Source organism: Lipotes vexillifer, unplaced genomic scaffold (assembly GCF_000442215.2).
Source record: "Lipotes vexillifer unplaced genomic scaffold, Lipotes_vexillifer_v1.1 scaffold164, whole genome shotgun sequence".
Classification (NCBI taxonomy): domain Eukaryota; kingdom Metazoa; phylum Chordata; class Mammalia; order Artiodactyla; family Lipotidae; genus Lipotes; species Lipotes vexillifer.
Window position 1 is genome coordinate 2772973 of NW_006789313.1, and position 25009 is coordinate 2797981.

A 25009-nucleotide genomic window follows, 5' to 3' on the forward strand; every position below is an offset into this window, starting at 1 on the left:
GTGGAAGTGGCTGGAGTCCGGGGCCGGAAGAGTGCCAGACGTGGCCGGAAGGCAGCGGAGCTGAGCGCAAAACTGAGAGTGTTCGGAAATTGGAAGACTTGGTGGCGAAAGAGGGTCAGGACTCAGATCCCACCTCGGAGAGTGGGCGACGTGTCCGGGATGTGGGATCAGAGGCTGGTGCGGTTGGCCGTTGTACAGCAGCTTCGGGCTGTTTATGGCATCAAGGTCAAGGGTGGCCGTGGGCAGTGCGATCGCAGGAGACAGGAGACAGCAGCCACGGAAATCGTGGTAAGTTCTGGGGAAAGAGGTTTAGGTTAAAAAAGGAGGGGGGCGTATTCCCTACCATCACTTATTACCAGGTCATGCTAAAATGTTCATTCTCTATGGATCCAAAAGAGAATATGTTTAAGTGTGTCAACTTCAGCAACACTGACATTTTGAACTAGGTAATTCTTTGGGGGACATTGGGGTTAGCTGTTCTGTGCATTATAGGATGTTTAGCAGCATCTCTGGCTTCTATGCACTAGATGCGCGTAGCGTGTCCCAATTGTGACAAAAATGTCTCCAGATACTGCTAAGTTATTGTAAGTATTTTGAACAAGTTGCACGTGGGAAGGGAGACAAGCACTAGCCCCCCACCACTGATTAATATTTGGAGAGGAACAAGGGGTACCAGTACCTTTTTAAAATGAATCAGTAGATGAGGTGTGACAGTATTAGAAATAGGCTTTAGATAATAACTTTATATTCACCTATTTGAAAAGAACATGCTTGCTGCTTGGCTATATCATATTTTTGAAACATAAAGGTTTTTTTTTTTTTTAATGAGTAAATTGAGAAACCACAGTGGAATGATTCAGAAGCTGTTGATTTTTGGGTGGTTGAGGTTAGGGGATTTCGAATGAGATTTTAATATCTCTACAGAATCGTCAAGAGTTTCATTGTGAAAAATAAGTTGAATATAAAGCATTTTGTTTTAGATTTACTTGCCTAATTATATGGTGCTTTCTAAATACAGATGAAAACTAAAAATTAATTTTCATAACTCTTAATAGTTTATAGTTTCTGAAAGAAAATAAGTACTTGGAGAAGAAAACTGACAAATAATTTATATTCCTCTTAACAGCTTATAAATTCTGGAGAAATTATTTTTGTTGTTTGCAACTCATTGGCAACATATTTGTTTATATTAAAAACTAAGTGGTTTCTTCTGATTGTAAAACTGCCTTTCCAAGATCTCAAATATAGTAGGTTTTGTACGTATATGAAAGAATTTGTATGCAGATTTTTTTCTTACCCCTCAAGAAAAACTGACACTTGGCCTTTAGAGTCAGATAGACCTGAGTTTGATTCCTGCTCTACCCCTACCTGGGGTGATCTTGGGCTGCTTGTCCTAAGCTTTAGTTTCCTACTCTATAAAATGGGAATGGTATCTCTCCTTGAGTTGTTTAGGGGATTTAAAAAAATTATAAGATCTGTAGATGAGACTAGCACACAATGCCTGTCACATGCCACTTATTCAGCTAGTTGTTATGATAATCGGAGGTCCTCATCCTAATTGGTAGTCATGCTGGAAACCCTAATAAAAATATTCTAATAGAGAAATACAGCAGATCATTGTGTTAACATGAACGAGATATAGCATGTTAGGTAATTATTTGAATACTAGATTTCTTTGGCTCTTTGGTGTTTGTTATCTAATGATAGTTTTGAGCTCTTTAAGAAACGTGCTAGACATCTTTTTAAAGATGATATTGTAAGTGATGTTCTAATACATAAAATTTTAAAAGCATGTTATTAGTTTTATGAGATTAAATTATAGCACTTACTTGTGAAGCCAGTTATTGAGCGTAATGAGACTTGAAAAAAAATAAAACAACCCTGAATTCTGGTTATGTAAGACATTTGTAAACTTACAGTCAGCTTCATCTGATTTATTTTTGCATTTCGTTTGGTTGCACAGTATCAAGAAAATTCTGATTTACCCAAATAAGGGGTTGCCCATACTAAGGTTTTTTTTTATTTAATTTTTTTTTTTGGCTGCACCATGCGGGATCTTAGTTCCCCAACCTGGGATGGAACCCGTGCCCCCTGCAGTGAAAGCACGGAGTCTTAACTATTGGACCACCAGGGAAGTCCCCCTAACTTTTTTTTTTTTAAATAGCTCACCTTGAAATAATTGTAACAGCAACAAATGTTCTTTGAATGTTTGCTTTGTCAGACATTGATATTTTACATCTTTTAATTCATTTAGTTCTCTCTGCAACTCTATGACTTAGGACCTATATAAGGATACTGAGGCACAGAGAATGACCATTTAATCCAGGTCACTCAGCTAATAAGTGGAAGAGCCAGGATTTAAAACTTGGCAGTCCTGCCTCTAGGAGCCTGCTCACTTAAGCACTATGCTACTACACAGTCTTTTCTATATTCGTCAATTAAATTGAGCCAGCTACTTGAAAAAGGACTAGTAAGGTTTTGTCAAATCATTAAGAATACTGAATGATTTTGGCCGCACTGTGGTTTGCGGGATCTTAGTTCCCTGACCAGGGATGGAACCCAGGCTCACAGCAGTGAAAGCGTGGAGTCCTAACCAGTGGACTGCCAGGGAATTCCCTGAATGATTTCTTATTATAAATAACAGGTTCAATAAGGTACTCTTACAACACAAGTGCTTCAAGAGCATTCATGGAGAGCAGATGTATCTAAACTAAATTAACATATGAGTGATTAGGTATGCCCACTTAATCTAATTTCATATAAGCAGACATATACAGGCTTGAATTTTTTTTTAATTAATTTATTTATTTTTGGCTGCATTGGGTCTTCGTTGCTGCGCACGGGCTTTCTCTAGTTGCGGCAAGAAGGGGCTACTCTTCGCTGCGGTGCGCAGGCTTCTCATTGCAGTGGCTTCTCTTGTTGCAGAGCATGGGCTCTAGGCGCTCGGGCTTCAGTAGTTGTGGCACACGGGCTCAGTAGTTGTGGCTCGCGGGCTCTAGAGCACAGGCTCAGTAGCTGTGGCGCACAGGCTTAGTTGCTCCACTTGCGGGCATGTGGGATCTTCCCGGACCAGGGCTAGAACCCATGTCTTCTGCATTGGCAGGCAGATTCTTAACCACTGAGCCACCAGGGAAATCCCTTGAATTTACGTTTAAGTCCAAGGCAAAGCTGCAACCTTCTTAATCAGGGACTCGTTTTTAAGAAGTTTGAATATATGCCCAAAGATAGAGGTGTGCACAAACACTCAAGTTAACCAACATACAAATGTGCTCTTGGGATCTTCAAATGTATTAAAATTTGAATGCGAGTAATACATTCGACTCTGACTTTTTAAAATTGGTTTTGAAAGTACGACGTGAAATTTAAATTGTTTGCAGAATCCCTTCCTTGGATACCTCAGAAGAGTTTGATTAGTACTCTCCCATAGAGTGTGGAAAAGATAATCAGGTATAAAAGGAACCACCCTGATATAATTTTAGGAAGTAGTGAGTGACAGGAATTACTGTTATAGGCCAATTTGGCCTTTTGTTCAAGTTAGTATTTATAAGGTGACCAACAGAAAGTTTAAGGTCAGTATTTATATAGTTACTAAAGGAGCTTGTAGTATTTTCCAGAAATGTTAGCATATTGGGCCAAATTCTGTTTAAGAATTTCCTTACTGAACACTAAATGGATTGATTTTCTGTTGTGGGATTGGAAACTGAGGGTATTTGCTGCGTTGCTTAAGGGCAATGACTCTATCTTGACCATTTTTGTACTCCCAGCACCTAGCATAATATCTAGTATAGTTAATTTTTAACAAATATACTTGATGTAATTGTTTTCTGAGTCTCGACCAACAGTTTATTTCTGCTATCTTGTTTTATTTTGTGAGGTTTTAAATTTGCCTAATGTTTAAGAAAACTTATATTGAGCCTAATATTTGTGTTAGAGTAACTGACTTTGTCATTTTAGGGTAAAATATTTGGAGTACCTTTTAATGCATTGCCCCAGTCTGTTGTTCCAGAATATGGACATATTCCAAGGTGAGCAAACTTTGAAATGAAGAGTAAATATTTCAAACTGGTATTGGAATGTTTAACAATAAATAGTTGAATGATGCACACAATTAGTTGGAAATAGCTAATGATTTTGTTTCTCAACTAATGTTAAAAGTTGTTTTTTAAACTTTTGCATATTTTAACTTTTTAATTTGTACTCATTTTCAGGATTGAATTTTAAGGTTTAGTAATGAATAAATGTTAGAAAGCAAATTATTTTTGTTCTAAGGCAGAGTTTTCCGTTCTGTACTGATTCTTTCATTGCTGTTTTGATGATACTCAGTAATATACTAAACTACCAATTCATTTATAATTTTAATATTTTTTGTCTTAGAAATGTTGGACAAAAGAATGTCTAACTATTGGAGTATTTGTGAATATAAATTATTTATTTAACACTTGAGCTTTTCTGTGTCACTATTTGTAAATAACCTTTTGAACTAACTGCATCAGAAGTTGCTAGGGAAGTTTATGGCTTAAGAAAATAGTTTAAAAATGTGTAATAGCAAGATACTACCTTAGCTCTTACTAATTCATTTCCCCTCATCCAAAGTAAGGTTCATTCTGGTTACTCTAGTCTAATAACTTAGGTTTTTAATTGGTGCATTGTCCAAAAGTATTTGTTGAACACCTTGCTGCCTTAGAACAATTTTCCCTCACTCACCCTATAGATACAGATTCACAATCTTCATGAGGTAACCACTTACTATTTTGCTTTTTAAATGGCCTATGAGGGGCTTCCCTGGTAGCGCAGTGGTTGAGAGTCCGCCTGCCGATGCAGGGGACGCGGGTTCGTGCCCCGGTCTGGGGAGATCCCACATGCTGCGGAGTGGCTGCGCCCGTGAGCCATGGCCGCTGAGCCTGCGCGTCCGGAGCCTGTGCTCCGCAACGGGAGAGGCCACAACAGTGAGAGGCCTGCGTACCGCAAAATAAATAAATAAATAAATAAATAAATAAATAAATGGCCCATGAAAGGTTTTTTTTTAATGATGATTTTCAGCGTTAGAATTGCAGTCATATCTCTAGTAATAATGACTAAATCTTTGTTGTAGTTTCTTTGTCTGCTTTTTTAAAAAGAAAGTTTTTCTGTCAGTTACTCTGCAACATTCAGCCACTATGCACCAGTACAATGCTTTCATTTACTTGAAGCTGACATCCATTCAAATTTTTTGTTACCAGCTGTTACCTAAGCATCTAAAGCCAATATTGATTGTTAAAAATTATTCAGTATAAAGAAATTGAGCACACACCTCTAAATGTGTGAAGGATTGTAAGGACTGGGATGGATATATCTGACTTTCTGACAGGTAATGTTGGTGAGGAAAAAAAAAGCCTTGCCTTATTTTTGGGCAAATGTAGTTGATGGTAGGTTTTTTAAGCTATGTGTGCTGTGCAAGATCACCTGTGGAGAGAGAATAGGTAAAGAAATGGAGAAGGCCTTAGAGCCCTGGTTGATCCTAGGATGGAGAAGTCTGGCAGAAAAAGAGGAGCCAGAAAAGAAGTTTGAGAATGAGCAGTCAGGGAGACAGCAGAAATTCCAAAAGTGTGGTGAAGAAGAGTATTTTCAGGATCATCACGGAGTGTTATTAACTGCTGGTAGGACAATCAAGATAAAGACAGTGAATTGACCATGGATTTGGCAAGGCAGAGGCCATTGGTGATCTTGATGGAGTAATGGGGATGAGTCTGATTGCAGAGGGTTGAGCAAAGACTGGGATATGAAGAAGTGAAGGCAGTAAAAAAAGACAAATCTTGTGCTCTGAGCTGAAGCAGAGAAATGGATTAAGATTGGCAAGGATCAAGGATTGAGCAGGCTCACTGAAGTTGTCACGGGTAAAAAGATGGGCTTTAGAGAAGAATTTAGGAAGCAAGAAGGAAAACTAAAAGTAACCTTCTATCACAGAGATTAAAGGGATTTGTAGCATCAGAGCTGAAAGGGGTGCAGTCTCTGGCAGGAGAATAGGATTTAGTGAGATGTGTGTCTAACCACCTAAAAAGAGTTCTCTCTTTCAGTTTTCTTGTTGATGCTTGCACATCTTTAGAAGAGCATATTCATACAGAAGGGCTTTTTAGGAAATCAGGATCTGTTATTCGTCTAAAAGCACTAAAGGTAAGCATATTCTTGAACTATAATTTTTCATTTGTACCACTTTTTAATTTGGTTTTTAGGATTGAAATATTTAGAACTATTACATGAATTATGGACAGAAATTGAGTTTGCAGTTAGCTTTTTTTCATGGCAGAAGAACCCTTTTTCTTTTTTCCAAAATGTATGTCCTTTATATAATGCTTTTTTAAAAAATTGAGGTATAATTGACAAATACATTTAAGGTGTACAACCTGATGCTTTGATATATGTATATGTTGTGAAATGATTGTCACAATCAAGCTATTTATATTATATAATGCTTTAAAAGTTTACAGAGTACTTTCAAATTCATGGTCCTTGTTCCTATAATGTACTATATGAAATGAAAATTTTTTTTAATTTTGTTTTTAGCCTTCTAAAGAGAAGTGATAAATACTAAAACAAGAGTTAAGAGAAATTTATTAAAGAAAGCTCTTTAGAGTATAAGAAAGGATACTTTATTTGCATTGAACCCTTAAGCCCCGGAATGCTCAAGATTGTTGTATTTATTTCAGAATAAACTGGATCATGGTGAAAGATGCCTGTCTTCTGCACCTCCTTGTGATATTGCAGGGCTTCTTAAGCAGTTTTTTAGGGAATTGCCAGAGCCCATTCTCCCAGCTGATTTGCATGAAGCACTTTTCAAAGCTCAACAATTAAGAATGGAGGAGAAGAATAAAGCTACATTGTTGCTTTCCTGTCTTATGGCTGGCCACACAATTGCTGTATTAAGATACTTCTTTAACTTTCTCAGGAAAGTTTCTCTGAGGTGAGTAGTAATTAAAAGTTTTGGGAGGTGGTAGTTTAATTTTTCAACTAGCTAGATTTACCCTTATGATAAGAAATTAAATTTCGTTTGGCATTTGGAAATTTTTCTTTAAAATATTATATTTTTCCTTACTATAAGAGTTATACCCTGTATCATTTAAAAAAACAATATACCAAATATAATATTTCCGTGCTGTCTTAGGGTTGTTACGGTGGATGCCTTAATGGCTTATTGGTGTTTATAGGCTTCTTAGTCCATTGAATGGCTTCAGATTATTGTGTTTCTAAAATATTTGCGATTTGCTTTTCAAATTTTTCCCTTCTCCCTGCTGTCATTGAGACTGCTTGTTTTAGACATACTTGGCTGCCTTCAGTACTTTGAATTTTCTGTGTGTGGGTTTGAAAAATCAAAGAAATGTGTTCAATTTGTGTGGAAAAACAAAGCGTGAACTCTATGCGTAGCAATGTTTTTATGACATATATTTAAGCACAGAGAGGCTGTGTATTTCTGGTTCTGTCTTATTTCAAGCCAGTCATGTAGATGGGTAGATGAAGGGTAGCTGTATCTTGATTTGTGTTTAACTGATAAAATAAGAGGTCTTCAAAATGTGCTCAATATGTTATTTTAACTCTGTATTTTTATCTTTAGCTCCATCTCATAAAACCTTTTTTCCTTTAAGGTGCAGTGAGAATAAGATGGATAGCAGCAATCTTGCTGTGATATTTGCACCAAATCTTCTTCAGACAAGTGAAGGGCATGAGAAGATGTCTGCTAACACAGAAAAAAAGCTACGATTACAGGCTGCAGTAGTACAAACTCTTATTGATAATGCATCAGATGTTGGTAAGATGTAGTTGCATTATTAAGTAATGGGATTTGTTTAAATGAGGGAGATCCCAGCTTTTTCTAAGTGAACTATGAAGACAGCTGTTAGAAAGTGGCTATATACTATTGAAATGTTTTGAGCGGGAGTAGAGGAACAATCTTAATTGTGAACATTTTCGTTTAGGACATGTTCCAGATTTTATCCTAGAAAAGATACCAGCTATGTTGGGTATTGATGATCTCTGTGCTACTCCATCACTAGAAGGCTTTGAAGAAGGTGATTATGAAACTCCTGGTGACTGTAAGAGAAAGCGAAGACAAAGTGTAGGAGGTAAGCGGTCATGGCAGTCCTGTTTGTGGACGTACAGCAATTTACTTTTGCCTGAAATGTGTTTGAACATAAAAAAGCATAAGCTATGGTGTATGCCTTTTTGGTGCTTACAGCATAGTTGGAGAGGCATGACATATGCATGTGAAAAATAAAAATGACAATATAATCTAACATTATGTGCTAGATGTTTAGCACAAACATAAACTGCATTCCAGGGAGAAAAGTTCCCTGGTTGTAATGACCAGGGACACTATAAAAAGAAAGTTAAACTGAACCTTTTTGAAGAATGGGTAGAATCTAGGAGAACTGGGTGGAGGGTCAGAATATTTGTATCCTATTCGAGGATGCTATGAAGAAAGATTTGTGTAAGCTAGAAGTAATCTATGTCTGTGTCTGTAAGGTAGAAGTAATCTATGTCTGCATGACTTGGGTGGCTCATCCTAGGGATTAGGATGGTATTATGATAAGCTTGAACTCACACTAAAGAATTAGAACAATTAAACTGGGTATTGGAGAACCATTGAAGGTTTGGAGAGAGGCATAACATGATTACACTATTTTAGAAAATCATCTGGTTTGGAGAATTGAGACTTGGAGGTAGGGAGAATAGTCAGAAATGTGTGGCAGTAGTCCATGTGTGAGATCATGACTTGAAACAATAATATGAATTAGCAGTATGAACTAAATAATGAAGGAAACATTACCAAGGAAGAATCAAAAAGAACCAAAATTTCCTTATGGTGGAATCAATCATGAGACTTCTTGATCTTGATTGGGAAGACAGACTATTCCTCCAGTTGCCTTAGGAAATTTCTTATCTTTTGAGTATCAGAACCAATTTCTATTAACTGTCCCATGCCTTTTTGAATCTTTTGGCTGATATGGTTTTGCCTCCTCCTGGTTTTTTTTTTTTTTTTGCCTCCTTTGTAGATTTCCCTTATGCCTTCTTTGTTCTGTAACAAAGTACTGTACTGTACAGTACAGTACTGTAACAAAGTACCACAAAGTACCACAAACTGGGTGGCTTAAAACAACCAAAATTTATTGTCTCACAGTTCTGGAAGCTAGAAGTCTGAAATCAAGGTGTTGCCTGGGCCATGCTCCCTCTGAAACCTTTAAGGGAGAATCTTTTCATGCCTCTTTGGGCTTCTGGTGGTGGCTATCGATTCTTGCCGTTCTTTGATTTGCAGCTGCATCACTCCAATCTCTGCCTGTGTTGTCATATGGCGAACTCCCTAGGTGTCTCTCTGTCCAACTTTTCCTGTAGTGACACCAATCACGTTGAATTAGGGCCTACCCTAATGACCTCATTTTTTTTTTTTTTTTTAAGTGAAAGCAGGTTTATTTAGAGATACCCACTCCACAGACAGAGTGTGGGCCATCTCAGAAGGCAGTAGGTAGACTGTCTTGAAGGGCGAGCGCAGCCCTGAGGTGTGAGGGTCGTTAGTTTTTATGGGCTGGGTAATTTCATAGGCTAGCAAGTGGGAGGAGTATTCTAACTATCTTGGAGGAGGGGTGGGGATTTCCAGGAGTTGGAGTACCACCCATTTTTTGGCCTCTTATGATCGGCCTCTGAACTGTCATGGCACCAGTGGGTGTACTAATGACCTCATCTTAACTTGAGTTCATCTGCATAGACCCTAATTCTAAATGAGGTCACATTCACAACTACTGGGAGTTAGGACTTAAACATATCTTTTTGGAGCACACAATTCAACCCATAAAACTTCCTACCCCAAATTCAGATATTCTTGGATACAGATCATCTTTATTACCCTTTTCCCTTTGTGATTTCATTCACTCCTGTAAGTTTCACTTATTGCATCTAAATAGATGAACACTTAAATCTCTACCACTGTTCTCTCACAAATGTCAAACCACTTTAGTAAAAGTCTCTACTAGGCAGACATCACACTTCTGCTTTTCCTTGGTGCTTGAGCTCAGCATTTTGAAATGATCATCTTCACCTTCTTTAAACTGGTTCTTCTCGAATTCTTTTTTCTATTAATGGTACCACCATTCTCTAGTCACAGCTTTAAGCCATAGGTGCCTACCTATAACTTTACCGTCTATATTCACAGAGTTTTCAGGTTCTGTAAGATTCTATCTGCAGTGTTTACTGCATGTTTACTGTAAGAATTTCCTTCTTGGTCTTTGTGCCTCCTCCTTGAATCTGCCCTGCTTATTGCTGTCAAGGCTGATATTCTTTTTTTGTTTGTTTTTGGTTTTGATTTTGCAGTACGCGGGCCTCTCACTGTTGTGGCCTCTCCCATTGTGGAGCACAGGCTCCGGACATGCAGGCTCAGCGGCCATGGCCCGCGGGCCCAGCCGCTTCGCGGCATGTGGTATCTTCCCGGCCTGGGGCACGAACCCGTGTCCCCTGCATCGGCAGGCGGACTCTCAACCACTGCGCCACCAGGGAAGCCCAAGGCTGATATTCTTAATATATAACTCTAATCATGTATCTCACATGCATACCCTTCAGAAACTTTCGTTAATACTGATATCTGTAGCCTGACATTAAATATCTTTCATAGGATTGCTTTACCATGCCTTTCTACTGTATCCTATCTCTCCTTTATGCAGTCTATACTTTAGTCAAACTGCTTTCTTTATTCATTATTTTTAGACACTTTGTTCTTTTGCTTATACTTTTTGATATAATGTTTTACTTCCATCTACCTCTACTGTTCAAATAATATCCACTTGTCAAAACCCAGCCTAAATGTCTTATCCAGCAAGCTTCCCCCCTCCCTTTTAAAAATTTACTGTTTATGTATTTTTATTGATCTGACATTGGTGTATAACATTATTGTAAGTTTCACATGGACATTAAATTTCGACTTACGTATACACTATGGTGTGCTCACCACCAAAAGTTTCATTTCTATCCATCACCATACAGTTGACCCCCTTTACCCATTTTGCCCTTCCCACACCTCTCCCTCTGGTAACCATAACTCAGTTCTCTGTATCTATGTGTTTATTTTGGTTTATTTGGTTTGTTCACTTACTTTGGTTGTTTTAGTTTGTTTGGGATTTTTATTCCACATATGAGTGGAAGCATACGGTGTTTGTCTTTGTCTGACTTATTTCACTTAGCATAATACCCTCAAGGTCCACCCATATTGTCACAAATGGCAAGATTTTGTCCTTTTTTATGGCTGAGTAGTATTCTTTGCGTATATATATACACCACATCTTCTTTATCTTTTCATCCATTGATGGACACTTAGGTTGTTTCCTCCCCCCGCCCCTTTTTATTTATTTATTTATTTTTACATCTTTATTGGAGTATAATCGCTTTACAATAGTGTGTTAGTTTCTGCTGTATAACAAAGTGAATCAGTTAGACATATACATATATCCCCATATCTCTTCCCTCTTGCGTCTCCCTCCCTCCCACCCTCCCTATCCCACCCCTCTAGGCGGTCACAAAGCACCGAGCTGATCTCCCTGTGCTATGCAGCTGCTTCCCACTAGCTATCTACCTTACATTTGGTAGTGTATATATGTCCATGCCTCTCTTTCACTTTGTCACAGCTTACCCTTCCCCCTCTCCATATCCTCAAGTCCATTCTCTAGTAGGTCTGTGTCTTTATTTCTGTCTTACCCCTAGGTTCTTCATGACATTTTTTTCCCTTAAATTCCATATATATGTGTTAGCATACGGTATTTGTCTTTCTCTTTCTGACTTACTTCACTCTGTATGACAGACTGTAGGTCTATCCACCTCATTACAAATAGCTCAATTTCGTTTCTTTTTATGGCTGAGTAAGTATTCCACTGTATATATGTGCCACATCTTCTTTATCCATTCATCCGATGATGGACACTTAGGTTGTTTCCCTATCGTGGCTATTGAAAATAATTCTGCGATGAACATAGAGGTGCATGTGTCTTCTCGAATTAGTGTTTTCATATTCTTTGGATAAATACCCTCATATAGAATGGTTGGATCATAAGGTGGTTCTAGTCTTAATTTTTCGAGGAATCTCCATAATGTTTTCCACAGTGGCTGCACCAATTTACATTCCCACCAACAGTGTATGGGGGTGCCATTTCTCCACACCCTCTCCAACACTTGTTATTTCTTGCCTTTTTGATAATAGCCATTCTAACAGGTGTAAGATGGTATCTCATTGTGGTTTGGATTTGCGTTTCCCTAATAATTAGTAATGTTGGACATCTTTTCATGTGCCTGTTGGCCATCTTTGTCATAAATTAATTGTCCATATATGTATGGATTTATTTCTGGGCTTTGAATTTTGTTCCACTGATATGTGTCTGTTTTTCTGCCAATACCAGGCTGTTTTGAATACTATATAGCTTTGTAATATAATTTGAAATCTGGGAGTGTGATACCTTCAGCTTTGTTCTTTTTTCTCAGGATTGCTTTGGCTTTTCAGGAATTTTTGTGTTTCCATATAAAGTTTAGGATTTTTATTTCTGTTGACATGAAAAATGTCATTGGGATTTTGACAGGGATTGCATTGAGTCTTCAGGTTGCTTTAGCTACTATGGACATTTTAATATTGTTAATTCTTCTGATGTTTGAACACAGAGTATCTTTCCATTTCTTTGTGTCTTCTTCAGTTTCTTTCAACAGTGTCTTAGTGTTTTCAGTGTACAGGTCTTTTACTTCCTTGGTTAAATTTGCTCCTTTTGTTGTGATTGTAAAATGGGATTGTTTTCTTATTATTTCAAATAGGTTTTTAGTGGAGACTTCAGGGTTTTATATATATATATATATGTATATATATATATATATATATATATATATATATATATATATATATACATACATATATAAACTATGTCCTCTGCAAATAGTGACAGTTTTACTTCTTCCTTTCAATTTGGATATCTTTTATTTATTTATTTTTTCCTTTCCTATTTGCTCTGGTTAGGACTTTCCATACTATATTGAATAAGAGGGGTGAGAGTGGGCATCCTTATCTTCTTCCTGATATTAGAGGGAAAGTGTTCACCTTTTTGCTATTGAGTATAAGGTTGATTGTGGGTTTATCATATATGGCCTTTATTATGTTGAGGTACTTCCCTTTTATACCCATTTTATTGAAAGTTTTTGTCACAGATGGGTGTTGAATCTTGTCAAATGCTTTTTACATCTATTGAGATGATCATATGATTTTTATGTTTCATTTTATTAATGCAGTGTATCATGTTGATTGATTTGCGGGTGTTTGATCCTTTTAATGTAGTGTTGTATTCAGTTTGCCAATATTTTGTTGAGGATTTTTGCATCTATGTTCATCAGAGATACTGGCCTATAATTTTCTTTTTTTGCATTGTCTTGCCTGGTTTTGGTGTCAGGGAAATTTGGCCTCATAAAATGAGTTAGCACGTGCTCCCTCCTCTTCAGTCTTTTGGAAGCATTCGAGAAGGATAGGTATTAAATCTGTTTTGAATGTTTGGTAGGATTCACCTGTTCTGTTTTGTTTTTCACCTTTGATTTCTTGATTGACCCAGTAGTTCAGTAGCATGTTGTTTAGTCTTCACATATTTCTGATTTTTCAAGCTTTCTTCTTGTAGTTGATTTCTAGTTTCATACCATTATGATTGGAAAAGATGCTTGAGATGGTATCAGTCTTCTTAAACTTATTGAGACTTGTGTCGCAAGTATGGTCGATCCACGAGAATGTTCCATGTGCTCTTGAGAAGAATGTGTGCTGCTGTATTTGGATGGGATGTTCTGTATAAATCTATTGAGTTCATCTGGTCTGATGTTTCATTTAAAACTGCTACTTCCTTGTTGACTTTCTTTCTGGATGAACTACCCATTGATGTAAGTGGGGTGTTAAAGTCCCTACTGTTATTGTGTTGTCAGTTTCTCCCTTTAGGTCTGTTAATACTTGCTTTATATATTTGGGCAGTCATATATTAGGTGCATATATATTAACTGTTGTTTCTTCTTGGTGAATTGTCCCCTTTATCATTATATAATGTCCACCTTTGTCTCTTGTTAACTTTTTTAGCTTGAAGTCATTTTTGTCTAATATGAGTATGGCTATACCCACTTTCTTTTGGCTGCCATTTGCTTGGAGTATCATCTTCCATCCCTTTGCTTTGATCCTATGTTTGTCTTTAGAGCTGAAGTAAGTCTCCTGGAGGCAGCATACAGTTGGGTCTTGTTTTTTAATCCATCCAGCCACTCTGTCTTTCGATTGGTGAATTCAGTCCATTTACATTTAGGATGATTATTGATAGATGAAGACTTAGTATTGCCATTTTATCTTTTGTTTTCTGGTTGTTCTGTATCTCCATTGTTTCTTTTTCTTTGTGTTTCTGTCTGCCATTTTGGTTCGGTGGTTTTCTATGATGTTTTTCTCAGTTTTGTCTTTTATGTTATGTGTCTGCTCTAGATTTATATTTTTATATATATATATATATATATATATATAAATAAATTTATTTATTTTGTTTGTTTATTTTTGGCTGCGTTGGGTCTTCATTGTTGCACGAGGGCTTTCTCTAGTTGCAGCAAGCAGGGGCTACTCTTCATTGTGGTGTGCGGGCTTCTCATTGCGGTGGCTTCTCTTGTTGCGGAGCACAGGCTCTAGGCATGCGGGCTTCAGTAGTGTGGCATGTGGGCTCTAGAGCACAGCCTCAGTAGTTGTGGTGCACAGGCTTAGTTACTCCGCAGCCTGTGGGATCTTCCCAGACCAGGGCTGGAACCCATGTCCCCTTCATTGGCAGGCGGATTCTTAACCCCTGCACCGCCAGGGAAGTCCCTCTAGATTTATATTTTCTGATTACTATGAGGTTTGTGTAAATTGTCTTACAGATAAAAGTCCTTTTTCTGCCAATAGCATCTTACTACCTTCATTTGCCTATATGAGTTTTATCCTTTTCCTTTTACCTTTCTGTTGTCTGAAATTGTCTCTTTATGTTTTGTGTTCTCTACCAAATTGAAGTAGCTATAGTTTTACTGCTTTTTTCCCTTTAACCTTTATTATAGAATTGTTTGACAACTTATTTTGATATAGAGTTGCAATTTTCTGATTCTGTTTATCATCTTACTCAAAATTTTGTTTACTTTTGCCTTTTTGTTTTCTGGTAGAAGAGTTCCTTCCAGCATTTCTTGTAAGGCAGGTCTAGCACTGATGAAGTCTCTCAGCTTCTGTTCATCTGGGAAACCCTTTATTTCTCCTTCATATCTGAATGATATAGCTGACAGTTTTTATCTTTAAATATTTTGAGTATGTCATTCCATTCTTTCCTGGCCTGTTGAGTTTCTTTGGATGGCGCCATTGTCTACTCAGTCATCAAAGTCGGAATTCTAGATGTCCTTATCTGCTCTTTCCTCATTTGCACATCCCACTAAGTCTACCAAGTCTTATCACTTTGATCTCTTAAATACCTTTAATACTGCCTCCATTTCCACAGCTGCTACCTCAGTTCAGACCACCTTCTCTTGCCTGGCTAATTCCCACTCTTCCTTCAGGTCTCAGCTTAAATACCAGTCCCTCAAGGGTACCTCCTCTAACTCCACAATCTAAATCCGTTGTTATATTTGTACTTCACACTATTTACCCATTTGTCAGTAGGTATTTATTTCCTTAGTATATTTAATGTTTGTTTCCTCCAATAGAATAAGTTTTGTAAAGGTCACTGTTTCATATTTTGGCCACTGTTGTATCTTCATTGTGTCTGACACATAATAGGTACAAAATAGATATTTGTTGAATGACTGAATAGCATACTTAGAAGAACCTTTAGCTAGTTTGCCTGTCTTCATCCAAGGAGGCTTACCCCCCAATAAATCTGTCATACTGCTGCACATTTAGTGATTTTTCCTAAAGTGCAGAAATGATGACTTTGTTCCTTTTTGCCTTTGGAGAAGTTCAAGTTCTTCAAAATGATACATAGCCCTGTTCTGCCTAATACACAAGACTTATCTCTTACCATATCCACTGTTCACTATTTGCTCTAGCAGTATCAAACTCCTGGTTTCTAGTATACATAAATTCTGTTTTTTCTTACATACCTTTGCATATACTAGTCACCTTGCCTGAATTCTACCTTCCACCCTAATCAACACCTACAAATCCTTCAGAACACTGTCCAGGTTTTATTTCCCTTGCAAAAATTCCTCTCTTAATGCCATTTCTTTCCTTACTCAAAAGGTAATGATTTCCTCTTCCATACTCTTTCTATACATTATAGATACTTGTTTTACAGTTCATTCTGTATTTATTTATTTGTATGTTTTTTGTTTTTGTTTTTGATGTGGACCGTTTTTAAAGTTATGTTTTAGTTTTTTGACTGTGAGACATGTGGGATCTTAGCTCCCCGACCTGGGATCGAACCCACACCCCCTGCATTGGAAGGCACAGTCTTAACCACTGGACCACCAGGGAAGTCTCTCATTCTGTATTTAATGTCTTCCTATTTATTTATTTATTTATTGAGAGATATGGCAGTATAAGAGGGGAATGGAATACAAATATATCCTTTAGTATTTTTCCCCTATTTTGAAATAATTCCTTTTACATGACCTTAAGTGACTTTAAAACATATAAGCTGATATAAACTTAGATGCTAAAAGACCACAAATAGCAATATGAATCATTGATAAAAGTTAGGTAAATGTTGTTAGAATTGATTATATGATTATAAATATGCCTTGCATTTCAGATTTTGTTAGTGGAGCATTAAATAAACTTAAATCTAACAGGACACCCTCTATTACACCTCAACAGGAAAGAACTGGTAGGTATTATATATATTTATTTAAGTGGACATTTATATATATATTATACAAAAATTAATTATGATAATGATTACCTGACTTATTTTGTTTAATCAATTCCAAATGTAATTTTCAGTGGAGATATTGTACTATAATATTATGACATTGGATATGTATATGTAATACATAATATATAATTACATTGGATATAATGAACCTAAAATTGTAGGTATGAATTTATTTTAGTCTATTGTTATATCTGTGGTCTTCTGAATCATGTTCTTCCGTTTGTAAGTTGGATGATATTGAACACGTGAAAATAACTCAATCTCATTTTTATTTTAGAACCAGAAGTTTATTAGTATTTGTTCCAATTTTTTTTTTTTTTTTTTTGGTTTTCTTGTGGCGGAAATTATTCAACCCAGTAATAGAAAATTTGATTACTTGTTTTGTCTTCTAGATTGAAGACATTAACTGGTTAATACTCAGTTATTTTTTTTTTTTTTTTTTGGTTTGCTTGTGGCGGAAATTATTCAACCCAGTAATAGAAAATTTGATTACTTGTTTTGTCTTCTAGATTGAAGACATTAACTGGTTAATACTCAGTTATGATGAAAATCAAAAATATTTAGATCAGTTTTTGTTTCAACACCTTGATTATAATTTTTCTTGCCTATTTAATACTCTTTAATGTGAATTATATGCATCTTTTAGTCTGTTTGGTGTTGAAGTTACTAAGAATCTGGCCTCTTTACAACTTCACTGTTTTTATTTTAAGTAATTGCATAGTGTTAATTTAGTTTTATAATATATGTTTGATAATGTAAACATATTCCCCCCCCATTTTTGGTTCTAAGAAATAGCTTTATAAGAAGAAATTTTATAAAGTGTTTGTATTTTATCAACTTTGTGGGAGAAAAAACAAGTTTTCTTTTTTTCAGCCCAGCTATCCATTTCACCAATGATTCTTACACCAAATGCTAAGCGTAAACTGCCAGTAGATTCCCATGGTTTCTCAAGTAAGAAAAGGAAGTCCATCAAGCACAATTTTAACTTTGAGTTGTTGCCAGGTAATCTCTTCAGTAGCACTTCTACACCAGTATCAGGTAACAAATGGAATTTATATAATTGGGTTATAAACATTAACAGTGCCTATTCTGGGCAAAGTGCTATTTCATATTAATATGACCCTTTAGGAGCCAGAGTTTTATTCTTTGTTTTATCAAATCTCTGAATTTTATAAAGTCCCCTAACTTTTAAAATAGACAGTGGTTCAGTATAATTAGCGTGTGTGTGTGTGTGTTTTACTGCCATGCCTATTGAAAGTTATGGGTCACTGTGGATAGGATAGCACTTGTGCTCAGGTTTTGTGCTCAGGTTTTACGTGATTGAACATCCTAAATTCTACTTTAGTTACTTCTGGATCTGTAGCTGTGGCTGGATTGCTGTCTTTTGTTGAGTTGAGATCACCAGTGTTTGAGCATCTCTGAATCCAGAGTAGGGGTGTTACCATTGAAGTACCATTGTGGGTTAATTTGGGGGGTGGCATTTTTAAAGTTTTATACTCAAGTGGCTTTTATAAAAAGCCATCCTTATGGCATGGTTTCCACATCCCTTACCAGCCCAGCCATTTTATTCCAAATGAAATACAAGTTCCTAATGTGGCCAACCAGAGCCTTCAGAGAAAAATATAATCATGCTAATTTGAATACCAAATTTTTGTTAGTGTGATCTTGGATTGAGTCGGCTCCTTTAGCATGTGTAGAATACAAGTTGGCTCGTATTAACCTGTGGTCAACCCAAAATGAATTGAAACTCTAAGCCCAGGGTCTTCCGTCTCATATTTGTGTCACATTTAGACAAAATGTGAGTAGCCTCTGATTCTTTTAGGTTTTCTTTGGTTTCAGACAATGTTAACAGTTTCAATTTGAATTTGTTAGCTGGGTTATGAGGTTTTCTTCCCAGAAGGCTCTCTTTCGCTTTTGTTATCCGAAAGGTTTACATTTTCTTTGTTTGTTTTATTAAAAAGGTGGACAGAATAGCAACTTGTTCTCTGTGGTCCTTCAGGTTCTCTGTGGTTCATTAAAGTGTAATGATAAGAACTCTGAAGCTATGTCTCTAGTTCTATCTATATTCACAGACTGGAGTCTTAAACTCCCTTAAAGTAACTTAGTGTGTTTTTAGTATTTAAAGGTTTTCTGCTTTGGAGGACTACTTCCAAATGACAGATGTGAATCATAGTTCTACCTGCCTTTGTTTATTAGCAATACATCATCTTCCCCAAGAAATGAACCTGCAGATTCCTTCTCTCCAAGCTCCCAAAAAATAGATTAAACATTATGTTACTGTAACATTAGTACGAGCCTGCTTAACCAGCGAAACTTCTTTTATAAAAAAATTAACAAGTTCAGCATCAGTAATTCTGTTACTTTAACTCACCATTTTTCTTTGACCCTTTCTCAGCCACAATTCAATAAATTGCATCTGCAAAATTGAAAATGAGTTGGTTTCTAAGTTTGGATTACAACAGATATGATGCTTTTCTTTAATATATGTAGGCAACAATATTAATCTACAATCCATAGTGTACTTATTTTTAATTTTTTTCTAATATGTGTTGTAACTGTGTGTTATTCCATCTCTTCTGACTGTGCCTCCTTGTCACCACTGATACATTTTCAAGATAACTAGACTGCAGCCCTAGAATAAAGCTACCTATGTCACGTTGGATATATCATATTGCCTCCAAGCTTTCTTTTTAGCCAAATGCGCCCAAAAAGTCACTGTAATGGTTGTATTATTTTCTGTTTTTGTAATTGAAAAAACATGGATATTTCTGTTTGGGGACCTGTGTGAATTCTTTATCGATACCAATGATAGGTCAAGAGGGTTCATGTTTGTTGAGTGTATCCTGGGCAATATTCAAATACAAATCAATTGTATATGGAGCCTTTGCTCATAACTATTATAGTTTTCCCTAATTTTTTATTATAGTTGGTTTCATGGTATAGTGTTAAATAACTTAATCAAAATGAGCTGTTGTAACCTCCAGTTGTTATCATGGAACATGGCAGTAGCCAAGTGGTTAGGTGTATGTTATAGATCATCAGGTTTTGTTTGTTTGCCAAAAATTTTGGACAAATTGCACTCCAGAGTCAGGTAGACAGCAAGTTGGCTAGCAGGTGCATACTGGATACTCAGATACTAAATTGTTTTTCAGTAGTTTATTTTTGATAACAGCATTAATTAATCTTATGTACCAGGTACTGTGCTAGACATATTATATACGTTATAGTAATATTTATATTCACCATAGAAGTCCAATTTTAGAGCCTAAAGCCATTTAATAAGTGGTGGACAAACTCAAGTCTGTCTCGAAAGCTTGCTCCTTCTCCAATCTGCAACAGTGCTCACCCCTCCCTTGTAGTATTAAAAGAGTTTAAAGCAAAACTCTAATATAAAAATAATGTTTAATCTGACCTTTAATTGGTAACTAAAAAGTAAGAAATAGATTTTTTTTTTTCAGCTGACTTGGGTTATTTGACCCCTGAAGATTCTAAGAAATTATGTGATTTTGTGGTTGTTTAGGGGTGGAAATTAAGACTTTAAATCTAATTGCTATTAATATTTTATACTTTGAAAAGAAAATGAGTATGTGTGGTCTATCACGTATGGTTATTTTTATAGTTCACTTTGATACAAGCCCAGAAGGGTCATCTCAGAGTTCACTCTCTCCTGTCGCCGTCAATGGAAACCATTTGATCAGTACAGGTGTGCTAAGGCGAAGTAAAAGGCTTGCAAGCAAAAAAGTTTACAGGTAATTTATCCAGGTTGGATAAAAATTTGGTATATACAGTTAATAAAATATTTTGTGTCTTTCTACTGAGAATCATAACTGAATCATAATTTTTAAAAATGCCCTTTGCCTTTATAGTCTTATTAATCAAGTGCATATCCTCCAGAGAAAGATTCCTAATTTGAATCCATTTTGCTTGCTTAAAATCCTATTTTATGTTGATGTGTGTAATTTTTAAATTTCCTGTCAATATAAAAAGCTAGTCTACCCTAATGATTCTGGTTTGTAAGTGACTAAACTCTTGTGATAAATAGGAAAGTTTATTTTATAAAATGTTTGTATTTTTTATGCAAATACAATGTGTTCATATATGGTATCTTAAATCTAAAAAATTATTACTCTATTCAATTACTAACAATGTGATTTGCTCTGGACTTTCAAACTTTATTTTGTAGGAATTCCAGTTCTTATGCTATAAACTGATGTTTTTAATTTGACTCTTTCTAGGGTGGAATCAGGAAAAGCAGACTGCTTCTCTCCTAAAATCAGCCGTAAAGAAAAGGTTCGAAGATCTCTTCGTTTGAAATTTAATCTAGGGAAAAGTAGCAAAGATGGAGTAAGTGTCTTTCACCATTTCATTGAAGTTTATTTTAGGATAAAGCTGAAGACTTGATGCTAAAAGTCTCTCTCAACCCTGCCTCTCTTCCATCTACTGTCCCATTCTCTGCTCTTTTTATACCAGCCCTTACACTTGAGTTGTTATTTCCAGTTCCTCCTTTTCTATTCTGCTGAAATCAATTCCAGTGAAGCTTTCATCCCCAACACTCACTGAAACAGCTCTCATAAGATCACTCATGAATTGAGCATTGCTCAGACCAGTCCTTGTTAGCCTTGATATGTCAGCAGCATGTAACCTGGCTAATGACTTGCTCCTCTCTGGCATACTTTCTTTCCTTGCTTCAGGGACATATAGTCTCATGATTTTCTTCCTTCTTTGTCAGTTAATTTTCTAATTCCTTTACATTGGAGTGCGCAAAGCTTTGTCCTTGGGTTTCTCTTTTCTCACTCCACTCACTCAGGTTGATCATCAGCTCTTAACATCATATATATACTTACGACTTCAAGTTTATATCTCTATCCCAAAATGCTCTCCTGAACAACTTGACTGTTTAACACCTACCTACTTGACCTCCCTACTTGGGTGTTGATCCCAAGTAGGGAGGTGTTGACATCTCAAGTGTAACCTGCCCCAAATAGAGCTCCCAAGATGCATTTCTCCACTGTTGGTATTTCTCCACTCCTCCCCGTCTCCTCCACCCACACTTCTATTCTACCTGTAGTCTTCACCATCTCACTTATGGCAACTCATTCTTCTAATCACTTAGGCCAAAAACCATGCAGGCATTCTTTTTTTTTTTAACATCTTTATTGGAGTATAACTGCTTTACATTGTTGTGTTAGTTGCTGCTATATAACCAAGTGAATCAGCTATATGTATACATGTATCCCCATATCCCCTCCCTCTTGCGTCTCCCTCCCACCCTCCCTATCCCACCCCTCTAGGTGGTCACAAATTACCTAGCTGATATCCCTGTGCTATGCGGCTGCTTCCCTCTAGCTATCTTTTTTTTTTTTTTTGCGGTACGCGGACCTCTCACCGTTGTGGCCTCTCCCACAGCACAGCACAGGCTCCGGACGCGCGGGCTCAGCGGTCATGGCTCACGGGCCCAGCCGCTCCGCGGCATGTGGGATCTTCCCGGACCGGGGCACGAACCCGTGTCCCCTGCATCGGCAGGCGGACTCTCAACCACTGCGCCACCAGGGAAGCCCTAGCTATCTATTTTACATTTGGTAGTATGTATATGTCCATGCCACTCTCTCACTTCGTCCCAGCTTACACTTTCCTCTCCCCAAGGAGAGGAAACGGTCAAGTCCGTTCTCTACATCTGCATCTTTATTCCTGTCTTGCCCGTAGGTTCTTCAGAACCATTTTTTTTTTAGATTCCATACGTATGTGTTAGCATATGGCATTTGTTTTTCTCTTTCTTACTTCACTCTGTATGACAGACTCTAGGTCCATCTACCTCACTACAAATAACTCAATTTCGTTTCTTCTTATGGCTGAGTAATACTCCATCGTATATATGTGCGACATCTTCTTTATCCATTCATCTGTCCATGGACACTTAGGTGGCTTCCATGTCCTGGCTATTGTAAATAGTGCTGCAGTGAACATTGTGGTACCTGTCTCCTTTTGAATAATGGTTTTCTCTGGGTATATGCCCAGTAGTGGGATTGCTGGGTCATATGGTAGTTCTATTTTTAGTTTTTTAAGGAACCTCCATACTGTTCTCCATAGTGGCTGTATCAATTTACATTCCCACCAACAGTGTGCAGACATTCTTGACCCCTCACTTTCTCTCACATGTACTGTCGAAACCATTAGGGAATCCTGTCTAACTTCTGCTTTCAGTCTATCCAGGCTGACCATTTCTCACCAGTACTACATTTCTAACCTTCTCTAAGTTATGTCATCTGGAACTTGGATTACTACAAGTTCCTACTAGTAGGTCTACCTGCTTCTACCTTGCTGCAGTACTAGAGCCAAAATTATCCTCTAAAAACCAGAGTTAAATCATGTCACTCATGTCACTCCTCTGCTCAGAACCCTTCAGTGACTCCTTGCTTCACTGAGGGGAAAAAAAGAAAAGCCAAAGTTCTTACACTGATCTGCAGTGCCCCACATGATCTGTTCCTGGCCTCCCTCTTGGAGCTGTCCTCCTGCCACCCTCCCTTGCTCTCTCGGCTTCATTCACTTTTGCCTCCTGCAGTTTCTCAAATGTGCCAGACCTTGCTTCAGCCTTAGAGACTGCACTGGCATTTTCCTCTCCTGGAATGTTCTTCCCCCTCATACCTTCATGACTGTCGCTCTCATTTTTCTTTACTCACAAATCATCTTCTGTTCACTGTGTTTAAAATTATACCCCACCCTTCACCACTCCGTATCCTCCTTACCCTGCTTTGCTTTTGTCCTTAGCACTTTTCACCTTATGTATTGTATATTATACTTTATAGTTTATTGTCTGTCTTTTTCTGCTTTAAATCTGCCCATCAAGAATGTAAATTCCATGCGGTAAGATTTTGTTCTGTTTTTTTGTTTTCTGTTTTCTTTCACTCTTGTGAACAGGTACTGGCACAGTCATCACACACAAAAAAATTTTTTTAAGTTAATGTGTGAGGCTGTTTTTATTTTAGATCATAAAACATCCACTAATAGCCAAGTCAAATGCTTATAATTTTCATCAGCATGCATGCAAGTATATTGTGTTTGCTATAAAATTGTTCCTCAATTATATACACACCTTTTAAAATCAGCTGTAGAGGATTTTGATAACTACAAAGTAATATTTTGAATTAACTAGGTTTATTTCTTAACCAAAACTTTTTCAATTTGTTCTGTACAGAATGTGTGTTCTGGTGTCGATAGATCTGAAAATGTTGGTCGACGACTTGCAAATCAACAAAGTTTAAAAAATAGGATTGAATCTGTAAAAACAGGTCTGCTTTTTAGCCCATATATTGATGAAAGATTAACAAAAAAAGGTACATTTACCTGATATTGTTAGAGTTTTACCCCAAAAGCCTACTTTAGTTGTTTTTTTTAAAAATTTTCTTCCCATTTTAGTGAGATATAATTGACATATAACATTTAGTTGTTTTTAATGATAAAATATATTAAGTAATTTACTGTTCTAGAAATTGAAAATTCGTGTTTGAATAGTGAAAATATTGGAATTGCAGTGTATTTGTCTATGAATAATTGGAGGATCTTTACAAATGTAAATATAAAGATGTTTGACATATTTATAGATAAAAATTATCTCTTTTAACACAAATCTAGTTTATCGGAATTAAATGCTTAGTATTTAATTTGTCATGTATTTGAATAACATTTCAAAACTAGGTCAGATATAAATGATTAAAAACACTGAACTGCTTTATTTTAGGTTCAAAAAAGATCAGTAAGTCTGAGGAGAACTTATTAACTCCAGAGCGACTAGGTGGAAGAAATTACCGGATGTCTTGGACAGGACCTAGTAATTCAAGTTTTCAAGAAATAGATGGAAATGAAGCTTCTCCAATAGATGCAGTTCTTGAGGTGGAAAGCTCTTCCTTGGAGCCCGATATGATGGTTGAAAAGTCACCTGTTAAGTCATATGAGCTTACCCCTTCTAATGTACACAGTAGGCATAATAACAACGTAACTGGCAGCTCTCTTAGTGGGGATGAAAATAACCTGACCACAGAGACTGTGGTGAAAATTCAGAAAGCATTTTCTGAATCTGGAAGTAATCTTCATGCATTGATAAATCACAGGCAGTCATCATTAACTAATGTAGGGAA

General features: G+C 36.8%; 1 protein-coding gene across 1 annotated transcript in view; it reads left to right on the forward strand.

Moving 5' to 3' along the window:
* The window catches only part of ARHGAP11A (Rho GTPase activating protein 11A), a 26271-nt gene continuing 1262 nt past the window's right edge, over positions 1-25009 (forward strand). The window contains exons 1-12 of the mRNA XM_007462511.1: positions 1-288; positions 3955-4025; positions 6054-6150; positions 6684-6937; positions 7617-7780; positions 7947-8093; positions 16755-16829; positions 17751-17915; positions 20497-20626; positions 21113-21221; positions 24070-24208; positions 24613-25002. Coding sequence (XP_007462573.1) covers positions 160-288; positions 3955-4025; positions 6054-6150; positions 6684-6937; positions 7617-7780; positions 7947-8093; positions 16755-16829; positions 17751-17915; positions 20497-20626; positions 21113-21221; positions 24070-24208; positions 24613-25002 — 1870 coding nt within the window. The 5' untranslated portion in view covers positions 1-159. The remainder of the gene's footprint in view (positions 289-3954; positions 4026-6053; positions 6151-6683; positions 6938-7616; positions 7781-7946; positions 8094-16754; positions 16830-17750; positions 17916-20496; positions 20627-21112; positions 21222-24069; positions 24209-24612; positions 25003-25009) is intronic.